We start from the raw sequence: 26,633 nt of genomic DNA, 5'->3' as shown, positions 1-26,633 counted from the left end.
TCCCATAAAAGGAAGCGGGCATTTTACAAATTATTAATTCCCAGGACTGGTAAAGGCGTAGGGGAGAGGAGCATTTCACATGCTATTGGCTGGGATGTAAACGGGCATAACCTTTGGGAAGACTGTTTTGGCAATATGTGCTAGAAGCCTTAAAATATGTACATCACTTTGTCCAACTACTCCATTTCTAGGGTTTATAAATAATTGAATAAAGTGAGTAAAAATGACCATATAAGGCAGTTCATACCAGTCATGATGCTGCAGAAATCCCTTAAGAGATGTGGGATAATATTTACAAAGAGTTGTTAAATGACTTCTACATGCAATTTAATTCCACTTTTTTCTGTGAAAAACATGCACAGAGAGATTGGTAGGATATGACACAAAATGATAATAACAACAACTCTGAGTGACGAAGCAGAGATGGTTTTATCTTCAAAAAAGAAGATATATGTACTTGGTGATTTTCCTACCATGACCACATACAACTCATGTAATAGAAACATTTCCACAATTCTTTATTATTCACAGACTACCTATATTTCAATACATTTCGAGGTGATTTGAAAATATCCCTAGGAAGATGGCAGGGTTGGAGAATGTTTTTTCATTTGAGAATATCCCTAGGAAGATGGCAGGGTTGGAGAATGTTTTTTCATTTGAGAATAATCCTTTCTCATGCATATGCAATGTCTTTGAACATCCGTCGAGTAAGACTGACTTGATGGGGATTATTCCCCAGGTTTTCCCTAGTTGAATCATAACAGAAGTCCTGGTTTTGTATGGATGAGATTCCTGGGCCTGACATGGATGTAGAAGGACAGGGACAGTCAGTCTCTCATTTTTTGCCTGCTTCCTGTCAGCCTCCAGCCCCCTTCCCCACCCTATCACCCACATTACACAAATATCAAAAGAGGAATGCAAACTTCCAAAGGCCTAATTTGAATTAAGTTCTTCTTGGCAGGAGAACTGAGCCATCTTTCACCAAATTCCTCTGTGAATCTGGGGAATACAGTAGTGAGGCCCCACACTCTCCTTCTAATCACTTGCTCCTGTTTCCTCACAGCCATATTCCCAATTCAAAATATAGAAGTAATCCCTTTAGAGAACCGAACGTGGTGCTTTCACTTCCTGGTGGTTTAGTGTTATGGGTAGCGTTGAATGAAAGCTCATTTAATCCTCAAATCAGAAACAACACTTTCCCCACTGTTTGCAGGTCCGGAGCACCAGCGTTGGGTGGACTTTGGGCTACATGCTGAACCTGACCAACAAGATTCCAGCTGAAGAGCCAATGTCCCCACCCCTCCCCCACTCCACCTATGTCTTCCTCATGGTCCTCTTCTCCCTGATCCTGCTCGCAGTGATCATCGTAGGCATAGTTGTCTTTCACAAGCCTTCGTATTTCTGGAAAGACATGGTATAGCAGGAGCAGCTGAAATCTTCTGGCTGGAGTGAGAAAACTCGCCCAGGAAGCACTTACCTCCACAGTGGCGCCCAAGGTCACCACTCTTGCTCACCAAGGCCAGTCTTGACCAGCATGAGGCTTCCTTGGCTTCTGCTAAAGCCTCTCCGTGGGAAGTATTCACCACCCTCTGCTTCAAGGACTTCCTGGCAGACACTGTCTTTTCTGTGAGTCTTTCCAAACTTCCCCCCTTTCTCTTTTGTACTCTTTGTTTGTGTGGGTCTTAAAGATCTGCCTCCTTTCATGATCATTGCTTTATAAAAGAACAATATTGACTTTGTCCAAAAGAACTGAGAATCTCGAGTCCTGTGCTGGGAAGCTGCCCTGCCTAAAAGAAGAATCTTGGGGACTAATTCAGTTGTGATCTTACAGACCTGTTTCCCATTTATTAAAAAAGCCATACAATGCCTTTGGAGAAGATAGACACACACCCAAGCCCAGCCTGCCCTTTCCATGGGAAAATTGTCTAGACTAAGCAAATGTGTACTAGGGCAAAAGAGTCTTGCAAAGGAATTTCTGTGCTTATGCAGTAAATAGTTAATCCAAGCCAAAAGAGGCTTTTTGCCTAAGTCACATATTCCTGGGTGATGCCAAAAATGCTACAGAGTGGGACACCCATACCAGAGATTATTTTAAAAGCTGCTGTACATATATACATAGGCATTCAGATATCAGGGCGTATTATTTAGTTAGGTGTACACATGTCAGGAATAAAAATAGTTACAACATAAGGTTGGAAAAATGTGTCCTCCAAAACATCTCCTGGGGTTGGTTTTTATTGTGGTAAAAGGCATAGAACCTAAAACTCACCATTATAACATAAACAGTTTAGTGGCATTTAGTACATTCACAATGCTGTGCGACTGTCAATGCTATCCAACTCCAGTATATTTTCATCACCAAGAAATTGGCTGGGCATAAGGCCATCCTGAGGTAGACATGAACCGTCAACCTTTCCGTTTTGCTAAACATGCTAACCAGTTGCACCACAAAGATGCTCACTGAGATGTCACTAAAGCCATGCTGTATCTTACTGTCCCAGGATCTAATTTAGTGAGAGAACTTCATGAGTGAGAGTGGCATGCCTTTTTGGTGTCATGGTATTTACACAACAAAATGTGCCAGGGATCACATCTACAAGTGTTACTACTGGTTCTAGGTACTTCTGCTTAAGCATCTTTGCCATAGACATCTTTGCCACAAGCACTTGTGGCCACATTTTCACTGTAGTAATTGGCTTGGAAGCAATTTTGCCATAAAATATAAGATAATGGAAAATAAAAGAGGGGCAATTAAAGGACACAATGAAATGAATAACAAAATTCAAGACACTATGAAATATAAAATGTTTGAGTACATTTAAAATGTGTGTAGATTCATGGCAATACTGTACAAATAGCTTATTTTATTTTGCAGGTGGTACCTAAGCACTTGTCTTCCAAGTCTTTCATTCATAGCATTTTATACGGGGTTTATTTTTTTGGCTCATTGGTTTGTCTCCTCATTCTGCATCATACTTTTTCTTGTTCACTGAAATGTCTTCCTTCATAAAGAGCGATGTACGTTTCCAAGTCCTTAGAGGCATCTTTGTAACTGAGCTTTGTGCTGTGCTGTGAAAGCTTCTACACAGTTGTTTGTTCTTGGCATATTGTCACGTGTCCGTTGATAGACATTCCAAAGTCATGTGGGAAATGTGGGTTTCCCTCTCCACCTTCTAGGACTGTGGCCTCTTTCTCCTCCAAAGTAGTGTTTCAAAATACGAAACCAACTCTTGGGACAAATCAGTGTCATATGCCAGCTCAATAAAGCCATCAATAATGTTGCCAACTAGAAGAAATGCTAACACATTTCAACCAGTTGAAACCAAACTGTCAAACCAAAAACTCCTACCTCGGTTATTTTATCTTTCATGGAGAACGTGCCTTATAGGCAATGAGTTATTTGATGAAAATGTTTGCCGCAAAAACGCTTGTGGCAGAGGTGTCAATGGCAAAGATACTTATGGTGAAGGTGCCTAGAACTCATTTCAACATGTAAGTAAATGTAATTAATGAGATTTCTTATTTTTTAATATTAAGTTTTTGAAATCTGTTGTGTATATTACACTTAGAGCACACCCTAATCCGGATTACATTTTAAGTGCTCGATAGCCATGTGTGACTAGTGGCTACCATATTAAACAGCACATATCAAAAAGTACATTCAAAGCTAAAAAAACACAGGCAATAGTATTTTGTCTTTCTCTGGGTGGGGGAACTTCTTTAAACAGCTATAGATGCTATAACATCCTTGCTATTATTTATTATATATGAAGTTTAACATTATCCTTAACAAGCTTTTAACATCCCAGCTCAGAGTTTCACATTATTCCTCAGGTTTTGTTGCATTTTTTTGTGACAATAGAGATGCCTGTCATTCAGACCAAGATGCTTGATGATTAACCCTAAACTTTAGAAAATTTAATCTGGATTTAAAGATGATACAAGATAATTTGGATGCTTAAATTCTATAGTCAAAGTGTAAATTTGAATACTAAAATAAAGATTAGTCTCTTAAGAGCTCACAAAGTTTAGCATATAATAGTAAAGTTACTATTAAAATATATTCTCATGTATTGTTGGTTTGAAAGACGAGTTGAATTTCACCAAAATGGTTTCATCGCTCTCTGATTCAGAGTCTGATAATTGCTATCTTGTTTGAACATAACAAGTTGCTCACAATTAGCCTGCACTAGCCAGGTATTTCAGTTTGTACTATTTTTTTTTTTTTTTTTATTTCTTATAACGACCTCAAAATTTCAGTGGCTTACCACAATAAACATTGATTTTCATGTTCATGGGTCTCAAATCAGCTAGTACCTCTATTTCCGGCAGTAGGTCAAGTTCAGGCCTGCTCCATGTATCTCCCACTCTCCTTGTCTGGTGGCTTCCTGAGCCATGTTCTGAGTAGAAGGGACACAAAAAGGACAGAAAATTCAGGATGCCTCTTCAGGTCTTGGCCCAGACATGGCCCTGTCACTTCCATTCACATTCTACTGACCAAAATAAGTCATATGACCAACCCCAACTTTACCAATTGAAGAAACACTGGGGAAAATGGCAGAGTCATGTGGCAAAGGACATGAATGACTAATTGTAACAGAAAATTCATGAAACACTGGGCACAATGATTCAGTCTACCACAGTTTCTCATGAACTAAAACATAAAGTATGTTTTCCATGAACTGAAATCTACTTATCTTGCCAAAGAATAGTCTTAAAAATATGTCATTTCCTCCAAGACATCATCAATTCCATCTTCTTTCCACAGCCTTAACCAGGATGCTCTGGCACCTCCCACATTAGTCTCACATTCTAAAATGACAGATTAACTAAGAGACCATCTATTTATTTTCCTTATATGTTTAAGCCAGTGTATAGTTAACTACTCAAGTTTTTATTTGCACAAGAATCTAATACAACTGAACATAATTGGTTTAATCACAGGTACAATAGTTATTTTAATTAATTGGGAAAAGAATGTCTCCATAAGCCTTCTTCTTTCAAAGTGGCATTTAAGACTCCATGTTTTAAAAGTGTTGTTATGCCTTTTGTATTTCTCTATTTTAAGTAAATGAATTTCTAAATTTATATTGATGATATAATGATGGAATCACCCTCATCAGCACCTGAGTTGACTTTTTATTTCTATATCCCTTTTGCACGAAGAGTATCAGAGAACATGGATTAGTCAATCAAAAGTGAGATACAGTTTCCTAAGAAACAACATTATTTCTTTTTTTTTCTTTTTTGACTTGATCCTATTTAATTACATTAATTTTAAGGAAAAACCAATACAATATTGTAAAGTTAAAACATAAAATAAAATAAAACAACATCATTTCTTATAGCAAGGTTCTAAGAAGAGAGGGGAGGAAAGGCCTGTGATGGGGAACAGTGTGTTTTAGGATGACTTATACTGAGCTCTACCTTTCCTCATAAACTTGCTCCTCCTCCTGCATTTTATCATGATTAACACCACCACTCCCTTAAGGAACCAAGATTAGAATCAACTTTATCAGTGTTGAAGTGACAGGGGCTTGTCCTGGCCAAGACCTTCCCATTCTGCCTTTACAGCATTTTTCATTTTGATTCCTCTTTTCAATCTTGTGATTACCACCCCAGTAGAAACCTGATATCAAGAACAATGATCTTGTCTCCAATATATTGCTTTCAGATTAATCAATATTTGCTAAACAGTTTGGAGACAATTAGTGTCCCATGTCATGTTAATGCTTGTCCTGTGGGGGAAACAAGAGTTCTGTGCTCAAATAATTTGGGGAAATTCTGGGTTAAATAAAATTTAATAAATTATTTTTTTTTAATGTATTGAAGTATAGTCAATTTACAATTCGTGTGTTTCTTGTGTGTGGCAAAGTGATTCAGTTATATATATTCTTTTTCATATTCTTTTCCATTATGATTTATTACAGGATACTGAAATAGTTCCCTGTGCTATACAGTAGAATCTTGGTGTTTTTCTATTTTATATATAATAGCTTAATAGTATATAATAATTATATAAAATATATGATAGTAATTAGCATCTTCTAATCCCAAACCCTCAATCCATCACTCCCCCAACCCCCTCCCCTTTGGCGACCACAAGTCTGTTCTCTATGACTCTGAGTCTGTTTCTGTTTCAAAGATAAATTCATTTGTGACATTTTAGATTCCACATGTAAAAATTTAACAAATCCTTCAGGAATCCTAAGGGCTTTTTATAAAGTAATGCTCATGCTGATTGCAGTTTGCATTTCCAAAATTTATTTGACTTAAACACTTTTTACTCCTGTACAACAAATAATATCTCATGAAATACTAGTTTTCGATATGCTTATGATGCATCTTAACAAAAGCTAACTGATCTGGTTCAATTGCTTTAGGTTACAAATTAAACAAGAATGGCCTGAAAGGTTATGTCACTTGTTCTAAATTATATACAATTTCTAAGCGGTAGAGCTAAAGTTTTAACGCACATTTCTTGATTCTTAGTAAATATGTTTCATAACATTATAAAATATTAATATAAAATCATGTCTCTTTTACCCACGAAAGTCTTCATTTTGAGGGTCAATCCATGATTTCATCCATAGAATTGGATGGGAGATTGGCTGCTTCATCAGAATCCCAGATATCCACTCCAAGATTACTAGAGGAAAAATATCAACTCAAATTTTAAAAATTCAATCAGAAAGAGGGTTATAGGCTTTTAGGCATAAAAGCTGAGCACAAAGTAAGAAAAAAAAAAAAAAAGCAAATCGGGGGTGGGCAGGTGGGTTGCGAGGGAGGCAGGGAGGGGCGCCAGGGACGGAGGGCGGGCGCCTAACCAGGAGCAGGTACACATTGGACCGGCGACACACACCCTATAACCGCTGTAACCGGGACTAGGTGCCCCAAAGAGGACCTGCCCCGGCGGTTAGTCCCAAGTCTACCCCAGACGAGGGCATCCGCGCAGATCCCGGCGCAGAGTCTGGTTCAACCACAGCGCTCAAGACTGGGGCCTCGGCTGGAGGCGGGCGGGGAGGAGGGCGCAGCCTGATGATGCTATCACAGCCTGGAAGACCGGGAAGAACCGCATGATACGAAGCCTCCCATGGTCTCAGGGATGGTAGTGGGAGGAGAAGAGGAGGAAGTGCGGTAGAAACCGGGACCCGGAGGAGGACGGAGAGGCGGCCAGAAACCCAGGAGGAAGCAGCAGCAGCAGCCAGAGCTGACCGCCCAGGGTCCGGCCCTAAAGGAAAGAGCTTGCAAGGCACATGGATGAGACTGCAGCCAGGGTGCAGATGGTGACTGCAACCATGAAACGAAAAGACGCTTGCTCCTTGGAAGAAAAGCTATGACCAGCTTAGACAGAATATTAAAAAGCAGAGACATTACTTTGCCAACAAAGGTCCGTCTACTCAAAACTACGGTTTTTCCAGTAGTCATGTATGGATGGGAGAGTTGGACCATAAAAAAAGCTGAGCACTGAAGAAGTGATGCTTTTGAACTGTGGTGTTAGAGAAGTCCCTTGGACTGCAGGGAGATCAAACCAGTCAATCCTACAGGAAATCAGTCCTGAATATTCATTGGAAGGAGTGATGCTGAAGCTGAAGCTCCAATACTTGGGCCACCTGATGCAAAGAACTGACTCCTTGGAAAAGAATCTGATGCTGGGAAAGACTGAAGGCAGGAGGAGAAGGAGACGACAGAGGATAAGATGGTTGGATGGCATCACCAACTCGATGGACATGAGTTTGTGCAAGCTCGGGGAGTTGGTGATGGACAGGGAAGCCTGGTGTCCATGGGTTGCAAAGAGTTGGACATGCCTGAGCAACTGAACTGAACTGACATACATTATCTTAGTTTCAGGTGTACAACACAGTGATTTGGTATTTTTATACACTGTGAAATGATCACAGTAAGTCTAGTTAATATTGTCACCACACCAAAATTTTTCTTATAACGAGAAACTAACGACTTTCAAATAGACAACACAAATATTATTAACTGTGTTACCACACTACACATTACACATCCCCCTATGACTTAAGTTTGTACCTTTGAACCCTTTCACCATTTCTCTCTCCTCCGGCAACCACCAATCCAATGTGTTCTGTTGTGTGAGCTCTTTTCTTTAATTTGTTTTTGGCTGATTGTTGTTTGTTTTTGGAGTCCTCCATGTAAAAGTGAGATCATACAGTATCTATGTTTCTGACTGATTTCACTTAGCATAATGCCTTCAAGGTTCATCCATGTTGTAGCAAATTCAAGATTTCTTTTTTTGTGGGTGAATAATATTCCACTGTATATACAAGCATATCTCATTTATTGTGCTTGACTTTACTGCACTTTGCAGATATTGTGTTTGTTTTTTACACATTGAGGTTTGTGGCCACCTTGCATCAAGCAAGTCTAGTGGTGCCATTTGTCCAAAAGCATTTGCTTACATCTTGGCTCTGTCACATTTTGGTAATTTTAGCAATATTTCAAGCTTTTCCATCATTGTTCTATTTGTTGTGGTGGTCTGTGATCAGTGATCTGATACTACTGCAAAAATATTACAACTTGCTGAAGGCTCAAAAAAAAAAAAAAAAAAAGCAAATGGGCTCATCATTTGCATCTTGGAAAAATTGACAGATATTTTGCCTTAATGGAAAGAATAAAGCTTAAGAACCACACGGTAAAGGTCATCAGCCAAGCCTAATTTTAGAGAGGATTTTCAACTGTTAAGATATAAATATTATTTCCTGTGGCCAAGAGATCACAAAAATTAAGGGCTTAAGTTTAAGAACAGGCACTATGAGGAAAGGGTGACAGAACAGATAAAGGTGGAAAGGGAGTAAGGTCAGGAGTAGTAAAGTACTGGACATCAGACCTCCCTGACTCCACCCATCCATATATTTTCTCTGAGTACCCACTCTTCACTATCTGAAATTACCTTATTTGTTGAATCAGCACTATCCGTCTATTCATTAGTTTGTCCATTCAGCAAATATTAATACTTATTAGGAGCCCTAAATGTGCCAGGCACTGTTTCAACACTTGTGTGTGTGCTCAGTTGCTAAGTTGTGTCAGACTCTTTGTTACCCAAGAACTGTAGTCCACCAGGCTCCTCTGTCCATGGGATTTCCCATGCAAGAATACTGGAGTATGTTGCCATTTTCTTCTCCAGGAGATCTTCCTGACCCAGGGATCAAACACAGATCTCCTTCTTGGCAAGCAGATTCTTTACCACTGCACACCACCTGGGAAGCCCGTTTAAACACTTAAAAGATATAGAACGATCAAACAAGGCTAAGTCCCTGTTCTCAAAAGAGAAGTAATAGTTACTTTGTAGGAAATTCAAGATAATGCAGTAGACAGTGACTGGTGGAGAAGGACAATATTAAATAAGACAACCAGGGAAGGTTGACTCTAAAGTGGTGATATTTAAATTAAGAGGTCAGCCATGCAAAGATAGAACATTCTAGGTAACGGGAACAGCAGTGCAGAATTTCTTCATATAACGCCTTGCTAGTCCACACAAAGATAAGATAAAAGAAGGGATCTGGCCTTTCTTATTCAATATTGACTTCTCAGAGCCAAACAGAGTTCTAGGACACAGTGGGTGCACCATAAATTCTTATAGGATGAAAAGGAATAGGTAGTGTGTCCTGTCGGAGAAGGCAATGGCACCCCACTCCAGTACTCTTGCCTGGAAAAGCCCATGGATGGAGGAGCCTGGTAGGCTGCAGTCCATGGGGTCGATGAGGGTCGGACACTTACTGAGCGACTTCACTTTCACTTTTCACTTTCATGCATTAGAGAAGGAAATGGCAACCCACTCCAGTGTTCTTGCCTGGAGAATCCCAGGGACGGAGGAGCCTGGTGGGATGCCGTCTATGGGGTTGCACAGAGTTGGACACGACTGAAGCAACTTAGCAGCAGCAGCAGTGTATCCTGTATTATAGCACCTACTCTATTATATTTGCTGGTTAACTTACCTATTTGAAGGTAAGGGCTCTTCCTGACCTCTGTAGCCATGTTTAGTACTATATCTGACAGGTAGCGATCTTAGAAGAACTGCTAAGCAGCATATAAAAGATGCTGAATGAATACTATATATTTATTAAAGAAGAGAAAATTAAACAGAAGATATTCTTTAGGAATGCCTACTGAAAATATGCTAAGGTACATAAGATTTTTGGACTGTTCCAATATTGCTTAGGTTTTTTTGTTTTTTTTTTAGGGGGTGGGTGTGAGTGCTGCACCACACAGTTACAGGATCTTAGATCTGGGACCAGGGATTGAACTGGGCTCGCAGAAGTGGAAGTGCAGAGTCCTAACCATTGGACAGCCAGGGAATTCCCTGTTGCTTAGTTTCAAAAAGAAGAAAACTGACATCTGGACATGTTATAAAGGAAATTTTCTCAGAGATAATGCCTAGAGAAAAAGATGGGAAGAATTATATCTTAGTTTAGAAATAGCAATCACTACCTTAACAGAATACTGAGTTCAAAAAGTGACTTTTCTAAATTCTAGCAAGCAAAAGGTTTCCAAGAGAAGAAAAACATGAGAGAGATTTAATTGAGGACTTCTTATAAGAAACAGAAATGAGTTAGCCAGTAAATTTTCCTCGTAGAATACCTGAATAAATACTGAGAAGGAAATTTCTAACTCCCAGGCAAAATTCAGTTTCTAGTTAAACTTTATTTAGCCTGGGTGTGCTAAGTCGCTTTAGTCATGTCCGACTCTTTGTGACCCTATGGACTGTAGCCCTCCAGGCTCCTCTGTCCATGGGGATTTTCCAGGCAAGAATACTGGAGTGGGTTGCCATGCCCTCCTCCAGGGGATCTTCCAAACCCAGGGGTCATATCCAGTCTCCTGGATTGGCAGGTGGGTTCTTTACCACTAGCGCCCTTTATTTAGCCTATTAAGCGCTAAAAAAAGACTTTAGTGCATTAAAGAATAAAACAGATGTGGTCTCTAAAAACAAATATGAAAGTCATTCTTCTATGAACTATTAAATAAACTTTACCAAATACTTATGATTTGAAAATAAAATGTGATTTTAAAAATTGAGAATAGGAATAAAAGCACAAAGCCAAAGACAGAGTCTATAAAATATCTACAGTGAGAAGGAAGAAGAGACAACTTAAGGTGATTGACGACTACCAGAAAATTAAGAGACGAGCTTGAATAATAGTGTGCAAAACTAAAAATGTAAAGTATACATGGAGAGTGGTTAATGATCCCAGAGATCATTAACAAAAAAAAGCTGCAGGATTTGACTGGATTGTTGGTGATCCCTGGGAAGGCAATTTTAAATGGTAAAAGCAAAGTAGATACAGTTCAGTTCAGTTCAGTCACTCAGTCGTGTCCAACTCTTTGCAACCCCATGAATCGCAGCACGCTAGGCCTCCCTGTCCATCACCAACTCCTGAAATTCACCCAGACTCACGTCCATTGAGTCAGTGATGCCATCCAGCCATCTCATCCTCTGTCATCCCCTTCTCCTCCTGCCCCCAATCCCTCCCAGCATCAGAGTCTTTTCCAACGAGTCAACTTTTCGAATGAGGTGGCCAAAGTACTGGAGTTTCAGCTTTAGCATCAGTCCTTCCAAAGAACACCCAGGACTGATCTCCTTTAGAATGGACTGTTTGGATCTCCTTGCAATTCAGGGGACTCTCAAGAGTGTTCTCCAACACCACAGTTCAAAAGCATCAATTCTTCGGCACTCAGCCTTCTTCACAGTCCAACTCTCACATCCATACATGACCACAGGAAAAACCATAGCCTTGACTAGACGAACCTTTGTTGGCAAAGTAATGTCTCTGCTTTTGAAGTAGATACAGTAATCCCTGCTTATTTGTAGGGAACACATTCCAAGACTCCCAATGGATGTCTGAAACTGTGGATAGTACTGAACTATATATATACTATGTTTTCTCCTGTATCATATATATGATAAAATTTATAAATTAGGCACATAAGAGATTGACAACAATAATCAATAATAACTTTTATTACAGTATATTGCTGTAATTGTTTTATTTTATTATTGGTTACTGTCAATCTCTTATGTGCCTAATTAAAAAATAGAACATTACAGCAGTATACTGTAATAAAAGTTATGTGAATGTGGTTGGTCTCCTTAACCAACTTCAGTTCTGTTGGAAATGTGGCAGTGCTTCTTCACTAGCAGGCGCAGCCTCTCCAGTAATTGTTACATTTTTCAGTACAAAATTGTTCCTAAAACTGTATAACCATCCGTTGCTGCTGCTGCTGCTAAGTCGTTTCAGTCGTGTCCTACTCTGTGTGAACCCATAGATGGCAGCCCACCAGGCTCCGCCGTCCCTGGGATTCTCCAGGCAAAAACACTGGAGTGGGTTGCCATTACCTTCTCCAATGCATGAAAGTGAAAAGTGAAGTGAAGTCGCTCAGTAAGTGTCCCACTCTTCGAGACCCCATGGACTGCAGCCTACCAGGCTCCTCCGTCCATGGGATTTTCCAGGCAAGAGTACTGGAGTGGGGTGCCATTGCCTTCTGCAGTAACCATCGGTTACTTGCAGTAAATGGCTTGGTGTCATTTGTTTAATGGGTTCTTTGCTGAAGTCTTTGTACAGACTACATCACAAGAGATGGTACAGCACGTTACTCAAGTTGTGATAAGACAAAGTGCAAATTCATTTTGTCTCAACCCTGAGGAAGCAAATAAAATTAACCCACAGCAGATAGGAATTGTATAGAACAGGGGTTGGGCAGCTAAGCGGTATGTTTTTATAAATAAAGCCTTACTGGAACACAACCTCACCCATTTCTTTATGTTGCCTATGCTGATTTCAGGCCACGATGGCAGACTTCAGTAATTGTGATAGAGGCTATATGGCCAGCAAACCTAAAATATTTACTATCTGGCTTCTTAAGAAACATAATCTGTTAACCCTGTATAGAATATGCTGTCTTTACTGCCAAACTAGGTTCACACTGGGGCTTCCCTGGTAGCTCAGCTGGTAAAGAATCTGCCTGCAATGCAGGAGACCCTGCTTCAATTCCTGGGTCAGGAAGATCCTCTGGAGAAGGGATAGGCTACCCACTCCAGTATTCATGAGATTCCCTGGTGGCTCAGATGGTAAAGAATCTGCATACAGTGTGGGAGACCTGGGTTCAATCCCTGAGTTGGAAGATTCCCTAGAGGAGGGCATGGCAACCCACTCCAGCATTCTTGCCTGGAGAAGAATCCCATGGACCGAGGAGCCTGATGAGTCCATGGGGTCACAAAGAGTCAAACACAACTGAGCGACTAAGCACAGCACAGGTTCACTCTGAGACAAAGACTCAAATGGAAAAGAAAAGAAAAATAACTAGCCCATAATCATGGTGTCCTATGTGAAGAGTTTCTGGAGTATTCAAAGCTTAACCTGAAGAACTAAGTGGACAGGATTAGGAGCTGATGAACTCAGAAGACATCATATTAATATAATAATAATTCCAGGAGTTAGGTATACTTAAGAAACACCACAGATTACATATTATTTGCACATGCCCACATTCTCCATAACGTTGCTATTTAAAGGAAGTATTTCTAGACTTTTTCTCTCTTTCTCCACTATCATTTTTCCTAAATTCCTATACAGAAGAGCCCTACAAAATCAAGATGGGAGACGCAGTGAGGATTTTATTCAGAATGACAGTTTGGCCACGTGATTTCGAGGTTTGGACACGTTTATCTGTATGCATTATTTCAGATTATTAGCTGAGTAGAACTTCAGGTCTACTTCTACTTATGTCATAATGTACCAGTATAACCTGGAACATTAGCTTTGCAGCAGTTTCTTTACTTCCACATCTCCCCTCCCCTAAATGTACAAGGTTTGTTAGAAGTTTTCAACACTTTCTAAGTTTCTGTAGAATTAAAGCGCTAAGCACAATGCCTTACAGAGAAAGCAGCTAATAAACATTTGCTAAACGTTTGAATGAACGAAAGCGTACATCGATAGCACCGCGGTGCGGCTTTCCATACTAGCAAGTTTCCTCACTTCCCCCCACGCCCCCGCCAAGAGTTTGCCAGGACAAATTTCCAACCACAGATCATTTTATTTAACTCTTTATTTTAACACGGCGGTCAATCACTGGGAAAAGAAGATAAAACAATGTAAAGTTTATTATTATTATTAAGCAAAGATGGCATGACACGAGTGAGCGTGTCCAGCATGCCCTATTTTAAGCTTGAAAAATAAACTGGTTACACTAGTAGCAGTCTCCGGAAGAGAAAGACCCGCCCCACCGCTTGCATATTCCGGGCGGTCTTTTGAGATGCCACACCCAAAGCGCCTGAACTCAAAGAATCTCTCCTCGCGGCAAGGCAGAGGCAGCGCAGAGCAAAGCAGGTCGCAGGCTCCCAGGCGCGTCTGGACGGCGTGGGCGACCGCACTTCCACGGGCAGCTGGAGAGCATCCTCCGCCAGGAACACTTGCTCAGAGGCGACTCGGGTGGTCACCCCGGGCCCGCGCAGGCCGGGGAGCGTGCGGCCGATACTTACCGGTTGGGGATACAATTCTTCACCAGGACGAGAGATGTGGGGCTGTCACGATCCAGGCCAGCCTGCTTTCAGATCTCTTCCAGAACAGCGACCAGGGCAATTGCGGCTACTGAGGCACAAGCTCAGCGGCGGGTGATCAAAACCCGCGGCTCCCACCAGGCACGCTAGGCTGAAACGAGGGTGAGTCCCAAGCCCTGACAGCCAGGTGAGCAGAAATAGTGCACCGAAGATTCCGGAAGACTCAGGCTCGGCGCGCGCTCCCGCCAGGCTGGCTGAGAGGCCACATCGCGCATGCTCCTGGACCGCCTAGATGTCCAGTCCTGAGGAGGAAGAGCTCCGCAGGCTTGGGGTGCGGGGGTGTAGACGTCGCGAGCGGTGCGGGGCGGTTGGTGACAGCTCAGAGTCCGTGGTGAACTGCGCGTCCTGACTTCGCCGCCCAGGCATAGCAGAAGTGCACCGACCATCCAGGTGAATGTCTTAATAACTCATAAAATGTCCTTACCCTTCCCTGTCGGACACTCCAATATTTTGTCTGGTTGCAGCCCTACTTGTGAAAAGAGCCCGCGGAGTCCCCAGACTACCAGGTCCAGACCCGCATGGGCCACTGAGACTTGTAGTCCCTAAGATCTGGCCCATCCATTAGTCATCACCTTTGGGAATTGATAAGGCTGAGAACCATTCCATTATACAGCGTTCGAGAGCAGTGCTTGATTTGTTTCAAATCCAAGTTCGTATTATTTATTGAGTCCCTACTGTGTGCTGAATACTTTGCTAGGATTGGTGGAGGGCAGATGAGTTCAGTGCTCAGCTCTTGTCCTCACTTTAGAGCAGGCGGAAAGTGAGCTTGCAGGGTAGGCTGTAATGAACAAAAAATACGTTATTATTAGTGCTAGTGGAGATCAGAAAAAAAAAAAAAAATCCTGGAAGATGTGAGGTTTGAATGAGGCTTTGAAACGTGGAATGCTCTAGATTAAGGGAAAGGTGGAAAAATCAAACAATGGAAATGCCAGGAAATATAAAGAAGAGTTTGGTCTGATTATAGCTGAAGGTTTATTTTGGAGAGTGGTGAGCAGGGCTTAAAGTGGGGAAGTGGACAGAAGCTTTCTTGGCCTCACTTAAAGAAAGGTGCTCCGTTTTGAGTTTCTGTCCAGCAGGGACTGTAAGTACAGGCACCAAGATACATGTATCTTAGTTCTGAGAACAATGGATGATTTAATTTTGATGCCTTTCAAAGACATGTTTGAGTCATGGATCAGAAAATCCTTTGTCAAGACTTGGTTCCTAGGTTTTCTTTTAGAAAATAAGATCACAGTTAACTAAAAGACACTAATTTTCAAATTTAGATAATGGAACACATGGAATTCACGATAGTTTTTGTGAAACACTGTGAAATAATGCTGTCTCACACTTAATTGTAGAATTTTTTGGTTAAGTTCCACCTTTTCCATATGCCAGTACCAGTAAAGATTAAATATTACGATGATCAATAACTAAATAGTATTAAAAGCAATAGTGTATTTCTTAGTTTAGTTTTTAGTTAAATTAAAAAATTTACATAGCATAAGTTTATCTTATGCATCAAAATAGTTGTTTTCTCTCAGTAATGTATCATTCTTAAAAATATTTCTTATTTATTTAGAAAGTGGAAATGAGAGAACCATCATGAAAAAGATTTCAAAGAGAAAAGAAGATATTTTTAGAAAGGTATTAATGGAGTATTAATGGAGTTTATTAAGGATTTTGATTATACAAAATAGCTCAATTATAAATGTAGGATAATCTTGGAAAAAATGATATATTTGGTTTTATATACAAATCATACAGTTCATATGTTAAAAAATAATATAAGAATTTAAGGGTGATATACTGTTTGATCTGTCAATTATGTAATTAAGAGTATTAGAGGTGAATTATTTATATATTTACTTATTTATTTGTTCCCTTATTTAAATATTTATTTATCTGTTCTCTCAGCCAGCCAGCAGTCAATTCCCTACTTTGCTAAGAAAAAAAAATGTTTTTTTTTTTTATCAGCAACTGAAACATTTTTAGGACTGGTATCTACATGTCACCTACAGTAATTCCAATTAAGATTCATATTTTATTCCTGTCTTCTAAATGGGGATGGGCAGTTATGAAAAGTATATCCAGCATGTTGAGTGATATTATTAGGAATTAAAGGAGACCTCCATCACTCACTTGGTGGCATTGATGTTCCATCACACCTTCACGGTTTGCTGTCCCCTTGGTCAAGAATAAAATTAATTATTTTTAATTTTGTTGAGGAAAATGCTGAAGGTTTAATAAGAACAGAACATCTTAATTCATATTGACCTTTTTCAGCAATTCTTAAGTGTGGTACAGAATCCATTGATGGATTTTGGAGTTCTTTCAGAAAGTGTATAGACTAAGCTTGTAACTACAGTCATGTCAGTACCCTCATGTCAATACCCTGCTTTGGCTTTTGACCCAAATCCATGTTTTTACTGTGATTATAAATCTGAGGTATGTCTGCTTGCTCCTCCCACTCCAGCTGCACACTAGTTTCGTTAGCATGTACAGTTGTTGTTTAAAGAATCTTTTGCTATTCTATTTTTTTAACTTAAAATGAAAACCATACTTATCCATATTGTGCTGAACAAGAGTTTAACATTGCTAGTATGGTTTTATTTTGGAATATTGAGGTTTAAAAAGTGGTGAAGGAAATAAATGCTGATTTTAACATGTTGAGTTTTTGGTGATGGTAGGATATTCAATTAGAAATACCACTAGGCAACTAGAAATATGGTATTCAGGAGAGCAGTCAAGGTTAGAGACACATTTAGGAAGTCATGGGAATATATACATTCTGCAAAGCCTTTGAATGTACTCACATTTAAGCTATTAAGAGAAGTGTGACCAATGAAGGATACAAAGAGTAAGTGACCAGAGAGGCAGAATGATAGAGGACAAGGATCTGGAAAGCTTTTAGAAAGTTATCACATGCTAGGTACCCAAGTAGTAGCTAACATTGATATAGTGTTGAGTTTCAAAGTATTTTTATTTGTTTGATCTCATTTGATCTTCCTAAAAGATACATGAAGTAGGCAATATATGAACACTAAGAACTAACTACTGGATTTTATCATTAAAATGTCCTTTTAAATATTACAGAGAGCAATTTCTTAATTTAAAAGTCTCCTATGTGTAAAGAGCTCATGCCTGCATGCTAAGTCACTTCAGTCATGTCCAGCAATTTGCAACCCTATGGACCATAACCCACCAGGTTTCTCTCTGTATGGAATTCTCCAGGCAAGAATACTGGAGTGGGTTGCCGTGCCCTTCTCCACAGGATCTTCCCAACTCAGGGATTGAACCTGTATCTCTTCCTTCTCCTGCATTGGCAGATGGATTCTTTACCATTAGCGCCACTTGGGAAGCCATAAAGAGATCATACCAACTGATAAAAGAGTGAAATTTAATAGAATGGGCAAAAGATATGAATTGTCATTATAAAGGCACTAACTTTCAAAGGACTGCTGCTGCTGCTGCTGCTAAGTCACTTCAGTCGTGTCCGACTCTGTGCGACTTCATAGACAGCAGCTCACCAGGCTCCTCTGTCCCTGGGATTCTCCAGGCAAGAATACTGGAGTGGGTTGCCATTTCCTTCTCCATTCAAAGGGCTGATGAACTTATGAAAAGATGTTAAATGCCAGAACAAAAAGATGCAAGGTAACCCTACCCCTCTTTTCTTGCAGATGTCAGAAGACACAGATAACGTTGCAGTAGAAGAAAATGTAGACAAGCATCTTCCAAAAGGTTCTCAATAAGTATACCACAGCTCTGATACTGCTGGGCTTTATTTTTTTAATATAAATGACTAATCTTACCCCACAGTTTCATTTGGGAACACAGTTTCTTAAAAGATGAGTTCAAACAGAAACTAAACTTCCTATATAATATTTAATACAAGTGGGCATGAGGAAATAATGGTAAAGTCAGTGCATGTAATAAAATTATATTTTGTTTCCTCTCTTTTTCTCTGCAAACATGGAAAATCTCCTCATGATTCAGACTGTGTTCAACCATAAAGATACAGAGATCTAGAACATGCTTCAGGAAACTTCAGATCTCAGGAAGAAAGATATATAAACAATGGTTTATCCCTGTTTCATTCATCAGCACATATTTATTAAGCACCTACTGTATGCCATCTGTCATTCTACGTTCTGGGAATAGAGTATAAACAAACCAACTAATAATTTTTAAATTATATCCCAGAATGCTGCAGTTAAGAATAAAGATGTCTGGGGACTTTCCTGGTGGTCCAGTGCTTAATACTGCACTTCAAACTGAAGAGTGCATGGGATTGATCCCTGGTGGGGGAACTGAGATCCCACATGCCTTATGGCCAAAAAGTTAAGAGAAAAAGAAGATTCTCATGACCTATACTGATTTAGTTTTATGCTCACCGTTTATTCCCACCATTTTCTATTTATCATTAAGTACTCAAAGGCACCTCATGCGAAGAGTTGACTCACTGGAAAAGACTCTGATGCTGGGAGGGATTGGGGGCAGGAGGAGAAGGGGATGACAGAGGATGAGATGGCTGGATGGCATCACTGACTTGATGGACTTGAGTCTGGGTGAACTCTGGGAGTTGGTGATGGACAGGGAGGCCTGGCGTGCTGCGATTCATGGGGTCGCAAAGAGTCGGACACGACTGAGTGACTGAACTGAACTGAACTGACTGACTCAAAGGCAGGGGGAAGAAAAAGAAAAATACAAGGCAAAATGACCATTAGGTCCTCCAGTTTCTGTACTTAGGACTGCATGACTCCTGTCCTTCTCAGTCCATATGGTAGATCATCTGATGGATGAATCAAAAATAATATGTGGCTTAGAGTGTACTCAACAGCTGGAGCAGTCTTGATACTCAACAGGATTGTTTCATTTCTTGTAGGAACTGGTAGGAATTGGGGTCAGCAGTATTACACTGAATTTTCAAAACTGACATAAGTGGTTAAAAATGAGTACTTGAAGACTTACCTCTCTTTTTTTTCAGATTCCTTCCTCCTCAGTTTAATCAAGTTGAAATATTGATATTTATATATTTTGTAGACTATAGAGCAGCTTATATAGAATGGCTTTGATATTTATATATTTTGTAGACTGTCTACAGTTTATATAGAAAATTACTGTTCTCATGGACTTTTTTTTCCCTAAAAGGTAAAAAAGGTTTCTCAACAATTTTTTTTTTTTTAGCCTCACTGCAAAATTCAGTCCTCATCATGCAGGACTGTTCCAGATGAAAAGGAGGAAGGTTCTAAGCTCTGTTTCCTAGATTCTGAACTCTCATGGGGCAGTGATTTGGTCTTCATAATTGTCAGGATCCAAAGAAATGCATATTAGCTAGCTATTTAATAAGTACTCTATTGCTGTTGAGTTATACTTTAAAGAAAGTGTCATGAGCTCTGTATTATGTTGGCTTCTTGACAGATTTGAATGTAGAAGAAAATCGAAACATAATAGAAACTCTGAGAGGCAAAGTAAGAGAAAAGCTAAAAAATGCTAAGGTAATGCTGATTTTTTTTCTTTCTTATTTTCAAATTTACTGTTTAAATGCAGCATGTATCATGGTGAACTTTTCTTTGTCAGAAAAGAGCTAAAATTCGGTTTTAACATAACTCCTCAAATCCAAAAAGCTTTAGATTCTTTTCCTTGCTTTTTTTCCTTCAAACCTAAAGCCAAGAAAAATTAAATGATTTACTTGTGGTCACTGTATATGACATCTCAGGAGAGACCATGTATATACTTTTTTAAAAAGAAAAACATTGAGAAATCTTTGTTTTTATCCATTTTTGGCCAAAGACTTATATGAGCATGATTAAATCTATATCTGTAGAAATTAAGTTTTCCATACTCTTCATTTGCATTGTGTTTCAGATTAATCAAGGTGAAAAATCGTCAACTCAACTGCTCATTGATAATAAGGTATATCAGTGGTCTAAGGTGAATAACTCTTTTTTAACCTTTTTAAACAGCTTTATTGAGATGTACTTTACAGAGCAAAAATTCACCCATTTTAAGTGTACGATTCAGTGAATTTTAGTAAACTTACAGAATTATGCAGTCAACACTATAATCCAATTTTAGACCATTTTTGTCACTCTTATGCCAGTTTTCAGTCACTCTCTATTTCTACTTGACATCATTTTTTATCCTAAAAAATTGTAATACAATATTTTAGGTGATCCCTGACTTACAGATTTTGTTCTAAAATCCAATGTGTAATCGTATATTTGAAACTTGAAATGACAAAACAACTCACATTTTGAAAGAGCTGTGTTATTTAGAGTGAAGGCAAAGCAGCTTTAACAAAAAGATTCAAACTAAAATGTCTTCTTTAAGATAGAAGTTTTATTCCTCTTTAATATAATAGATAAGTAGGAGCTGTGTTATTTAGAGTAAAGGCAAAGCAGCTTTAACAAAAAGATTCAAACTAAAATGTCTTCTTTAAGATAGAAGTTTTATTCCTCTTTAATATAATAGATAAGTAGGAGCTGTGTTATTTAGAGTAAAGGCAAAGCAGCTTTAACAAAAAGATTCAAACTAAAATGTCTTCTTTAAGATAGAAGTTTTATTCCTCTTTAATATAATAGATAAGTAGGAGGAGCCATGGAGAAGGCAATGGCACCCCACTCCAGTACTCTTGCCTAGAAAAATCCCATGGATGGAGGAGCCTGGTAGGCTGCAGTCCATGGGGTCCCTACAAGTCGGATTCGACTTCACTTTCACTTTCACTTTTCACTTTCATGCATTGGAGAAGGAAATGGCAACCCACTCCAGTGTTCTTGCCTGGAGAATCCCAGGGACGGCAGAGCCTGGTGGGCTGCCATCTATGGGGTCGCACAGAGTCAGACACGACTGAAGCGACTTAGCAGCAGCAGCAGCAGTCCAGTCTGCTAGGTGGAGAAGGGCATGGCAACCCACTCTAGTATTCTTGCCTGGAGAATCCCATGGACAGAGGATCCTGGCAGGCTACAGTCCATAGGGTCACAAAGAGTCAGGCCGAAGCGACTTGTATGCACACACGCCAGGCTGCTAGGAGAGTTCTGCCTCTTCAACACTTGGTCTCCATCCCTGAGTCCAGTGGCAAACTCCAGAGTTTTCATTTGCTGGCCAAAGGCAAGGCAGGAGGAAGAGAGCCATAGGATTGCAGATTGATCTCTTGCAGGACAAGACCTGCAACTTGCACACCTTATTTCCACTAAAAGAACATGGGTGCATTGTCTAGATATCTAGTTAAAAGATCTATTATTAGAGATAGGAAAAAAGACAATCATGAACAACTAGTCATTTTTGCCGTAAGCAATGAGAGTATTAAACCCTACAAACTTTAAAATGCAATGATCATTTCTTGGGTTTTTACAAAATTCATCTTTGTTCTCTTTGTAGGGTCCTTCTTGGACTCTTAGTACAAATTATTTTAATTAACTTTAAAGTCAAAATAGACTAAAAGATGTTTGTATATATGTTATTCATTCAACAAATGAATAAAAGTGTGCCTAGATTTGATATAATTTAACTATATACTAAAAAAAAAAGTAAATTTGTCAAGATCACTTCATTGAACGTCAAGAAAAGAGGTGAAAAGGAAGAGAAATTGGCTTCTAAGAATTTCCATTACAAACTACTAAATTGGTGTAGCTGCTCAGGAAGTTGAGAATTTTAGCAAATGATTTTGCAAAGAGCAGAGACAAAGGGAAGTAAAAGTATATACTGACAATTTATAAATAAGTATTGTTGAAAGTTAATGAGCCAGCTAAGTTGTAGATACAAATATATAGGATAACCTTTTATATTTTGCATTTTTTAAAATTCTTTGGCTCCTAGAAACTAACAGTTTGATTGATTGATTGATAGATTGATTCTTCTCCCAAATCTCTCTAAAAACAATCCATTACATGTACGTGAGAAAGAAGCGATAGGTGATTTGCATTTAAAAGATTCCTTTATGATATTGAAAAGTGAGCATCTACTTATATTCATTTCAACACTGAATACAGGCTTACTGTTGTTTAACCCACAGGCTGAAGTTCCACTGGATGAAGGTCTTTCATTTTTCATTCTGAGTGGTGAAGAAGACTCAGCTATAGGCCAATCTGCAGAGCAGGTTGGATTTGTTCCTCCTGAAAATATAGGCAGATTCAGTAGGATAGGGTTTATGAAAGAGATCTACATAGTCATGAATAAAAAGCTGGGATTTAAGATGAGAGCTTGATGTTACTCAGCTGTCAGGGCAGATCTCAGCTCTGAAGCCAGGTTTAAAGCCCTGCCAGGGGTGCAGTAAAGGTAGCTTGGTAATGGGAGCTCTGGAAGGTACAAAGAGCCCCTCTTTGTGGTTGAAATCTTCAAAGAGATCCCCTACGTGAAGATACCTCAAACCTTGCTTGAGGTGTCAGTGTCATATCTTGTTTGGCTTTTGAAAAAAAAAATGCCACAAAATTTCTGATTTTAAAATCTTTTTTGATTTCATGACAGAGATGTATACAGAAAGTATGATGATGCGATGACGTGATATGAACCTAGATGATACTTAACCATGTTACTCAGTTTTGTCAGAGTTGATCAAGGCCATGTACAGTTATCTATTCAAAGGAATTCTATGATTAATTCTTTTTATTTAATTATTTGTCCCTAAATGTATGTTTTCGAAAATTAAGGGATTTTTATTTACATGACTCGCATACTCTGTCTCCTTTCTTTCAATATATGTAGATTTTAAGTTAGACAACTATAGTCATCTAAAATGGTGATTTTTTTGTGTGTGAAGAGACATATAAAATTTCTGATATGATATAAAAGTATACGTTTTTACATTTAGTAATATATCTACTTCAATATCACCATTGTTTGAAACTTTTATATATCATATTTCAGAAATAATTGATCATCTGTCACAGACTTCTACTTGTGTTTCTACTTTTCTTTCTTTTTTTCTTAAATAGCATCCAGAAAAGAATATGACTGCTCCACATTTCCTTAGGTAGTACTGCTTTCTGAATGGTGAAAAAAATGGGGCTGAAGACCACATGGCTTGATGTCCCTAGACTTTGCCCTGCACTGTGAATTCTCAACCATTAGACTGTCATAGACCAATATCTCAGAACATTTTTCCATAGGAGAGGAGAGACTTGAATTGTAGTTTTTCTTCAGTAGTATTTTGTTGAGAATTGCAATGAAGGGCTGTAGGAAGATCATAGTTTATGATATTAAGCCTTAAGTGAGTTCTTCAATGTTCAATGAAAGTTCATTGTAACATGTTTTCATCTTGAACTTGAACTGGGTGGCATAGATCAGAAAGACTTCATGGCAGGATTTTAGTACATTTTATTTATCTGCACATTAATCATTAGGGACAAGCATGTATACTTATTTTTCTTTTGGGATAAGTAATGGTAGTTACCACAAATATTTTTCACTTGGTGATGATTTACAGAACTTTGCTGAGGGCCAAGATGAAGATTTTGTGGAAGAAGTCATTTTCCCAGATTTACTTGAAGTAAAGGCTGCTGATTATGAAGATTACGAAGAACAAATAAAAAAACAACAGGCAAATATTTTTGTTCCAAGTAGTTCTCCAGGTACAGAAGATTTTTTTCATGATATCATTTTTTTCATGATAAAATATTCAAGTCATTAATGAATCGTAGTATAGGATAATAGCTTCTTTGTATGGTGGATAGATAAAAATTAATGATCTAAAATTATAGAAGGTTTTCTGTATTTATTCTTTGTGCGTTCTCTGAGTTTAAGGGAATTGGTTAAAAGAGCTCATTCATTGTCGTGTGTGTGTGTGTGTGTGTGTGTCTGTGTATTTGACTTTCTGGTAGACTTTCAGTTCACTTCAGTCACTCAGTCGTGTCTGACTCTTTGCAACTTCATGGACCGCAGCACGCCAGGCCTCCCTATCCATCACCAACTCCTGGAGTTTACTCAAACTCATGTCCATTAAGTCCATGATGCCACCCAACCATCTCATCCTCTGTCGTCTCCTTCTCCTATGCCTTCAATCTTTCCCAGCATCAGGGTCTTTTCAAATGAGTCAGCTCTTTGCATCAGGTGGCCAAAGTATTGGAGTTTCAGCTTCAACATCAGTCCTTCCGATGAACACTCAGGACTGATCTCCTCTAGGATGGACTGGTTGGACCTCCTTGCAGTCCAAGGGACTCTCAAGAGTCTTCTCCAACACCACAGTTCAAAAGCATCAATTCTGTGCTCAGCTTTCTTTATAGTCCCACTCTCACATTCATGTATGACTACTGGAAAAACTGTAGCCTCGACTAGATGGACCTTTGTTGGCAAAGTAATGTCTCTGCTTTTGAATATGCTATCTAGGTTGGTCATAACTTACCTTCCAAGGAGTAAGTGTCTTTTAATTTCATGGCTGCAGTCACCATCTGCAGTGATTTTGGAGTCCCCAAAAATAAAGTCAGCCACTGTTTCCACGGTTTTCCCATCTATCTGCCATGAAGTGATGGGACTGGATGCCATGATCTTAGTTTTCTGAATGTTGAGCTTTAAGCCAACTTTTTCACTCTCCTCTTTCACTTTCATCAAGAGGCTCTTTAGTTCTTCACTTTCTGCCATGTTATCTGCATATCTGAAGTTATTGATATTTCTCCTGGCAATCTTGATTCCAGCTTGTGCTTCTTCCAGCCCAGCGTTTCTCATGATATACTCTGCATATAAGTTAAATAAGCAGGGTGACAATATACAGCCTTGACGTACTCCTTTCCCGATTTGGAACCAGTCTGTTGTTCCATGTCTAGTTCTAACTATTGCTTCCTGACCTACATACAGGTTTCTCAAGAGGCAGGTCAGGTGGTCTGGTATTCCCATCTCTTCAGAATTTTCCACAGTTTATTGTGATCCACACAGTCAAAGGCTTTGGCATAGTCAATAAAGCAGAAATAGATGTTTTTCTGAAACTCTCTTGCTTTTTCCATGATCCAGCGGATGTTGGCAGTTTGATCTCTGGTTCCTCTGCCTTTTCTAAAACCAGCTTGAACATCTGGGAAGCTCACAGTTCACGTATTGCTGAAGCCTGGCTTGGAGAATTTTGAGTGTTATTTTACTAGCACGTGAGATGAGTGCAATTGTGTGGTAGTTTGAGCAATCTTTGACATTGCCTTACTTTGTGATTGAAATGAAAACTGGCCTTTGCAGTCCTGTGACCACTGCTGAGTTTTCCAAATTTGCTGGCATATTGAGTGCAGCATCATCTTCCAGGATTTGAAATAGCTCAACTGGAATTCCATCACCTCCACTAGCTTTGTTCATAGTGATGCTTCCTAAAGGCCCACTTGACTTCACATTCCAGGATGTCTGGCTCTAGGTTAGTGATCACACCATCATGATTATCTGGGTCATGAAGATCTTTTTTGTACAGTTCTTCTGTGTATTCTTGCCACCTCTTCTTAATATTTTCTCCTTCTGTTAGATCCATACCATTTCTGTCCTTTATTGAGCCCATCTTTAAATGAAATGTTCCCTTGGTATCTCTGATTTTCTTGAAGAGATCTCTAGTCTTTCCCATTCTATTGTTTTCCTCTATTTCTTTGCATTGATTGCTGAGGAAGTATATGGGTATATCTTTCCTTTTCTCCTTTGCTTTTTGCTTTTCTTCACAGCTATTTGTAAGGCCTCCTCAGACAGCCATTTTGCTTTTTTGCATTTCTTTTTCATGGGGATGGTCTTGATTCCTGTCTCCTGTACAGTGTCACAAACCTCCATCCATAGTTCTTCAGGCACTCTATCAGATCTAGTCCCTTAAATCTATTTCTCGCTTCCAGTGTATAATCATAGGGATTTGATTTAGGTCATACCTGAATGGTCTAGTGGTTTTCCCCACTTTCTTAAATTTCAGTTGGAATTTGACAATGAGGAGTTCATGATCTGAGCCATGGTCAGCTCCCTTTCTTGTTTTTGCTGACTCTATAGAGCTTCTCCATCTTTGACTGCAAAGAATATAATCAGTCTGATTTCGGTGTTGACCATCTGGTGATGTCCATGTGTAGAGTCTTCTCTTGTGTTGTCAGAAGAGAGTGTTTCCTATGACCAGTGTGTTCTCTTGGCAAAACTC

At 39.3% G+C, this 26,633-nt stretch overlaps 2 protein-coding genes across 5 annotated transcripts in view; both read left to right on the top strand.

The window, feature by feature from the left end:
* ENTPD1 (ectonucleoside triphosphate diphosphohydrolase 1) overlaps nucleotides 1-5,839 on the top strand; it is a 104,546-nt gene extending 98,707 nt beyond the window's left edge. For 3 of the 4 annotated variants that reach the window (XM_027529156.1, XM_027529159.1, XM_027529157.1), the window contains exon 10: nucleotides 1,217-5,839. In XM_027529156.1, the coding sequence (XP_027384957.1) occupies nucleotides 1,217-1,423 (207 nt within the window). In that variant the 3' untranslated portion in view covers nucleotides 1,424-5,839. The remainder of the gene's footprint in view (nucleotides 1-1,216) is intronic. The other variant, XM_027529158.1, reaches the window with a different exon arrangement.
* An 8,202-nt stretch (nucleotides 5,840-14,041) lies between these two features.
* Nucleotides 14,042-26,633, top strand: part of CC2D2B (coiled-coil and C2 domain containing 2B) — a 107,928-nt gene continuing 95,336 nt past the window's right edge. Inside the window, exons 1-6 of the mRNA XM_027528984.1 lie at nucleotides 14,042-14,974; nucleotides 18,244-18,304; nucleotides 19,985-20,061; nucleotides 20,432-20,498; nucleotides 22,567-22,763; nucleotides 23,901-24,132. Coding sequence (XP_027384785.1) covers nucleotides 18,244-18,304; nucleotides 19,985-20,061; nucleotides 20,432-20,498; nucleotides 22,567-22,763; nucleotides 23,901-24,132 — 634 coding nt within the window. The 5' untranslated portion in view covers nucleotides 14,042-14,974. The remainder of the gene's footprint in view (nucleotides 14,975-18,243; nucleotides 18,305-19,984; nucleotides 20,062-20,431; nucleotides 20,499-22,566; nucleotides 22,764-23,900; nucleotides 24,133-26,633) is intronic.

The sequence above is a fragment of the Bos indicus x Bos taurus genome, chromosome 26, assembly GCF_003369695.1.
Source record: "Bos indicus x Bos taurus breed Angus x Brahman F1 hybrid chromosome 26, Bos_hybrid_MaternalHap_v2.0, whole genome shotgun sequence".
Classification (NCBI taxonomy): domain Eukaryota; kingdom Metazoa; phylum Chordata; class Mammalia; order Artiodactyla; family Bovidae; genus Bos; species Bos indicus x Bos taurus.
Note: the sequence above shows the minus strand (reverse complement) of the source record. Positions and strands in the feature narration are given on the sequence as shown.